The sequence below is a fragment of the Atta cephalotes genome, assembly GCF_000143395.1.
Source record: "Atta cephalotes unplaced genomic scaffold scaffold00076, whole genome shotgun sequence".
In the NCBI taxonomy this organism is placed as follows: domain Eukaryota; kingdom Metazoa; phylum Arthropoda; class Insecta; order Hymenoptera; family Formicidae; genus Atta; species Atta cephalotes.
The window spans coordinates 240,743-246,063 of NW_012130140.1; the positions used below are offsets into that span (position 1 = coordinate 240,743).

The window sequence follows — 5,321 nt, forward strand, 5'->3', positions numbered from 1 at the left end:
TAATAAATTACTATATATATATATATATATATATATATACACATATATAACTTTAAAAGATTCTCGATTAAACTTGCATGATTTTTCGATATTAATTAGATTAATGAATGCAATAATTATGCACAAATTTTAAATAACTTTGATATAAATTTCGTTTAGATCTGTAAAAATTTAGTTTGGATCTATACATTATGAGAATTACATTGCAGATTACATTAAACTTTTAACTTTGAATAGCGAGAGAATGTTAAATGTACGTCAATTAACACAGACATAATATTATTATATTCGTAATGTTATAACACGGAAGTAATGCAGCGAAGTAAAGCTCTAAAGAACTCTTTGTAAGAAGATTTTTATCTTTTTTACCCTAACTAACTAAACCCTGCATATAAAACTAAATCAGATCTAGTTCACAAAAGATCATGTTTTCTAAAAGAAAGTTATGCGTTATAGATTTTATATTATTTTTTTGTATAAATCGTTTGACGAGAACCGGTTTATCTGACTTCCGATGACGATGAGAAAATATTGTGGTATCTGTACTTAGTAATAACGAAGTTTAACTTGTACAAGTTCAAATCTAATGAGAATTTATTTCTGCAAGAAAATAATAACGAACAATATATATATATTGATTATAATTATTATTATTATACATAATAGTAAATTAAGTAAATTTAATAATAAATTGAAAATGTATGATTATTGCAAAGCTAATACATTAATTTTTTTGAAAGATTCATGGAACGTTATTGACTGATCCGCATTTAGCGCGCAGAATTCTTTTTTTTTACATCGATAACACAAATGAGATTTATTTTACTGTATTTTGTCAAGTTTCAATGAATATTGATTAAATATCTGTTCTGCAGCGAATCAGATACATAAAAAAAATTAATTCACTGGAATTCTTGTTCCTGTGGTTTGCCTCATAAGGTGCTGTCACCTATTGGCAGAGACGTCCACTTAAATAAATATCCACTAATATATGCAACATAAATCCTATTTGAGCAGTTTTTGTACAACAGATTATTTTACTATGTTGAGAAAAAAGGGAAAGAACTTTAATTCAACAATATAATATATCTTTCCAAAAACTGTCAAACGGAAACATTTTTGACATTTTAAATCATTTTATCTCTCGCTGAAACAGAAAAGTTATACAATAAAAAATTAAAGTGAGATTTTATTTATTTTTAAAAGTACAATTAATTATGAAGAACATCTATTATTTACATTTTGAGATATTTTAAAAATTTTTAGACATTTCTAAATTTAATCTAAAGAACATATAGAACTTAAATTTTCAAATTCCATTACGAAAGATCCATCACAAGATCATCTTTATTGACGTTTTTCATACTCTGGCGGTTTCTTATGATGTTCCTCCCAATTTATTCTTTGCTGAATTTATTATAGAATGTATACCGAATTATATATTATACTGCTTACGTTGTCAACATGCAACTACTCGAAGCCATGGTCGGATGAAAGAGGCATCATGTAGATATACGTAAACATAGCGGCTTTGTGCGCTGGTAAGAACGCGTCGCAAAGTCCCCGACAAAAATTCGTTCCCGCGAGGATTCTTCTCATCTCAGAATCCCTCGTCGGCGAAACTTTATTCACTAACCGAATAACTGCTGCGACCAGGACCGATCAATAGCGAAACCGTTTCAGTAAACAGCGAAAAATTTCGTATTTCTATATTGAGAGATTGACTGTGTCTTGCCAGTATGAAAACCGGCTTTTTTAATTTCCTTGCATACAAGATCCGCTCAAGTGAAACCTTGATACGCTTATTGTATGTAAAACGTTGTACTTAAAATGCTTGCTTATTTCTCATAGCATATATTTCTTAATCGATTTTATCGATTATATTTTCTTAATAAAAATTTACTGAAACGCTAGATTTGCAAGATATCAGTCACAAAGTGATTACATTTATTAATTATATACTTATTATTTTGTACTGATAAAAGAAATTTTATCGTTCTGTACTTTGTAAAAATTTACTGTCCTTTATATGTTTTGCCGCTGGCGAGATGTGAAATTCTATGAGAGAAACTCGCAGATGCATTGTTAAGTATGTAAAATGAATATGTAGATATACATGTTGATAAGTGCATACGGAGGCAAGTAAATCTCACGGTTCACTCGTAGACTAGCTAAATTACTACTCGGATTAATCTGCGTATGAACTGATTGTGTACATTGACAAGCACTATTATGTAGAGATGTAACGTTCCATGAAGACGCGTATCCATTATTTTCGAGGGAAATAATGCTAGTTTCGTCGAAGAATGAAAAAAAATGACAGAAAAGCAAAACGCGAAATGTAGAAAAAAGTTCTTCTTTGAAAGAACTTGGTAAGAAAGGGCACGTGTTTAATTTTTGTTTTACATGGAATGCTCAGTTATGGAATTCTTCAACAAAGAGCAGAATTTATGGAAAAATCTAGTTCTGCTGAAATGTTTATTTTAAAAAGATGTGGTTTGTGAATTTTCTAAGCTACAATATACTTTGAACAAACCACGATTTTTTTTTAAAAAGGTAACTGGTTATTTGATTCATATAATATATGAAAACTGTTTCAAAAAGTAAAATTGTTAATAATTAATAGTTATATGATATTAAACAGAAAGTATTTCTTACAAGCTTATTTATCAGAGATTTTTTTTTAAATCTATCGGCTTATTGATTAATCCAGGTCATAATTATAGGTTGTATAGTAAGGCAATAAAATTTAAACATTTTTATTAAGCCTATTTCATACATTTCACAATATGGTAATTATTAGTTATTCCATATGATACACGATGCTGTGTATAACAAGGATTTATATTAAATTTATATTAAATATATAAATTTTATATTAAATATATAATTTATTTCTAAACACGTCCTACTGTCGTCTACGTCCTAGATTTTTTTGCGGAGGAGAGAAATGTCTCGCGTGAATCCCTGGATCGTGCTGGTCCTTCTGAACTGTCACCCTACTGGCCGCTTTCAAGCTATTTCTCCGTTTTTGCACATTAAGGGTCATAACGTGCGAGAAAGAAAGAATTAGAGAAATAGAGAAGTAGAGATGGATGAAGATTATGTCTACATGATTCATTCGGTCATGTGATTTATTACAGCCATGTGTTTTTTTTATATGATCAATCCTAATCTCGTAATCAATCAGCAATTCGAAAAGTCATGGGATTTGGCGAGAGTTGATATTGTGATAAAGCCTAAAATCGATCTTTAGAGAGAACGAACGGCAAGTTGCCTTACCCCTCCATGTCATATAGGTATTGCAGAATTCTCTCCTATGTTCCCTGAGGTATTTCATCTCATTGCTTCGTATACGCACTGGTTTGCTGGCGAAATTGGACCAAGAATGAGAGGCAACCCTTTAGTGCTAGAATTCGCAAAAACGTTTCTCAGTACGTCTCTTGAGGATTAAACCTTCTTTCATCCAATAATGACTCTATTAATTGCAACATATAGAAGTTTCTGCGCGTACAAAACTTCTTTGAAGAACTTCAAACAGTATTGGTATCTCTAACAATGGACACTTCTTTAATAATATAAAGATATTGATTACTACAATATACGTTTTAAAATAAATTCATTAAATTCCATTTCAATTTGTTAAATGTACACAGAAATTTGTATAGACGCATCTAAGAAAGCTGAAATAATTATATGCACTCACAGAAATAAGGATAATTTTATAATAAAGCAATATTTCTTATATTCGCTAATCACAATGCATATATACATATATTATAATTATAATATATGAATTTTGTGACGATTAGTAATAGCGTAATTAATTAACATTTCACCCTCTATTGCAAAATCATTACGTATGTAACACGTTTGTTCACAAGGTTATAATTTCACAAAGAGTAATGATACTCGGATAAATCCCACGTGTCGCGCTAAATAGCCTATTAACGATAAATGGATATATCCTTTAGACAGCGCACCATTTTAATGGAATCGTGCGACGTTAATTAATATTCTACTCCTGCTAAAATCTGCTCCTCCGAAGGCTGTTCGCGTATCTATCAGCAAATTGTATTTTAGCATCTATTAGTGATGCCCTGCAACAGCCGACTCAACACTAGTATCCGTATTAATACGACGAAAAGCAAGACGAGTGTATGCGAAAAGTAACAAAGGATCGTTGGCGAGCAGAAAATGCAGTTACTAACTACAGCAAGAGCGATTTAATGCTCTTGACGTATCGCAGTAAATTAAGTACAACGATGTCCATAAAACTGATATACTTCTGAAGTAACTTAAAGAGCATCTCAAAAAGGAAGAATCATTATGAAGAAAATTAGAGAATTTATTATGAAGAAGAAAGTATATTTTTAATTTAAATCGAATTTTCTACGTACTGGAGAATTGCCTAGCTATAATAATTTAGAGATATTCTTCTCTATCCTTTATGTTTCTCAGAATTACGATCTTAGAAAGGAAGATGTTCCGTGATTGACTATTTTACAATATGTTATTGAAATTTATTTCTTATTTCAGTCGCGATCTTTTTGTTTATTAATATATTGTGTCATGTCCACTCTTCAATTATTGCACAGTAGAACGAGGAGGAAGAGTAAGAATGCGTTTGAACGGAAGAGAATTTCAAAATCGATCTGGTCTCCTGCGACGCTGGCAGGTTTAACACAACAAGTAGTACACATATCGGAAAATTGTATAGCGAAGGAATTACGTGAGTGAAAAATTGATCGGAGGTTTGACAGCGTAGCTCGTCTTCCCGCGGGACCAGCCAGTCTTGTTCTACCTATTCTTCCATCTCGTGCATATTCCGTTATTCGGTCACACGGAGATCTCTTGAGGAAGGAGGAGATGCAACTTCAATAAGGGAAAATACTTTCAATGCTTCCCATCTGAACACGTAACCTGGGAGGCACCCAAATAAATATATTATATATTTATCATATAGTAAACATAAATCAAGCGCTATATAATTGCGAAACATTATATGTATCTCTAATTCTAGATATTTTTCTCTCTCTCTCTCTTCCTCCTTTTCACATAATATTGTTACTTAGCTTATTTAGTGCGACACCTGAGATTTATTCAAATATCATATTATTTTTATAAAATTGTAACCTTGTGAAGAAAAGTATGACGTCTGTAATGATCATTTTTGGGGGAATTCCAAATTCTTCTCTTTCATCGCTTATGAAAGATGCTTTGTTACCCGAAACGTGCGGTTTGCGAAATTAATTTGTTTCATATTTGAATAAATTGTTTATTATATATATATATATATATATATATATATATATATATAT

General features: G+C 30.9%; 1 protein-coding gene across 1 annotated transcript in view; it reads right to left on the reverse strand.

The window, feature by feature from the left end:
- Positions 1-4,583: 4,583 nt before the first annotated feature.
- LOC105624348 overlaps positions 4,584-5,321 on the reverse strand; it is an 18,554-nt gene continuing 17,816 nt past the window's right edge. The window contains exon 2 of the mRNA XM_012205708.1: positions 4,584-4,875. Within this exon, the coding sequence (XP_012061098.1) occupies positions 4,584-4,875 (292 nt within the window). The remainder of the gene's footprint in view (positions 4,876-5,321) is intronic.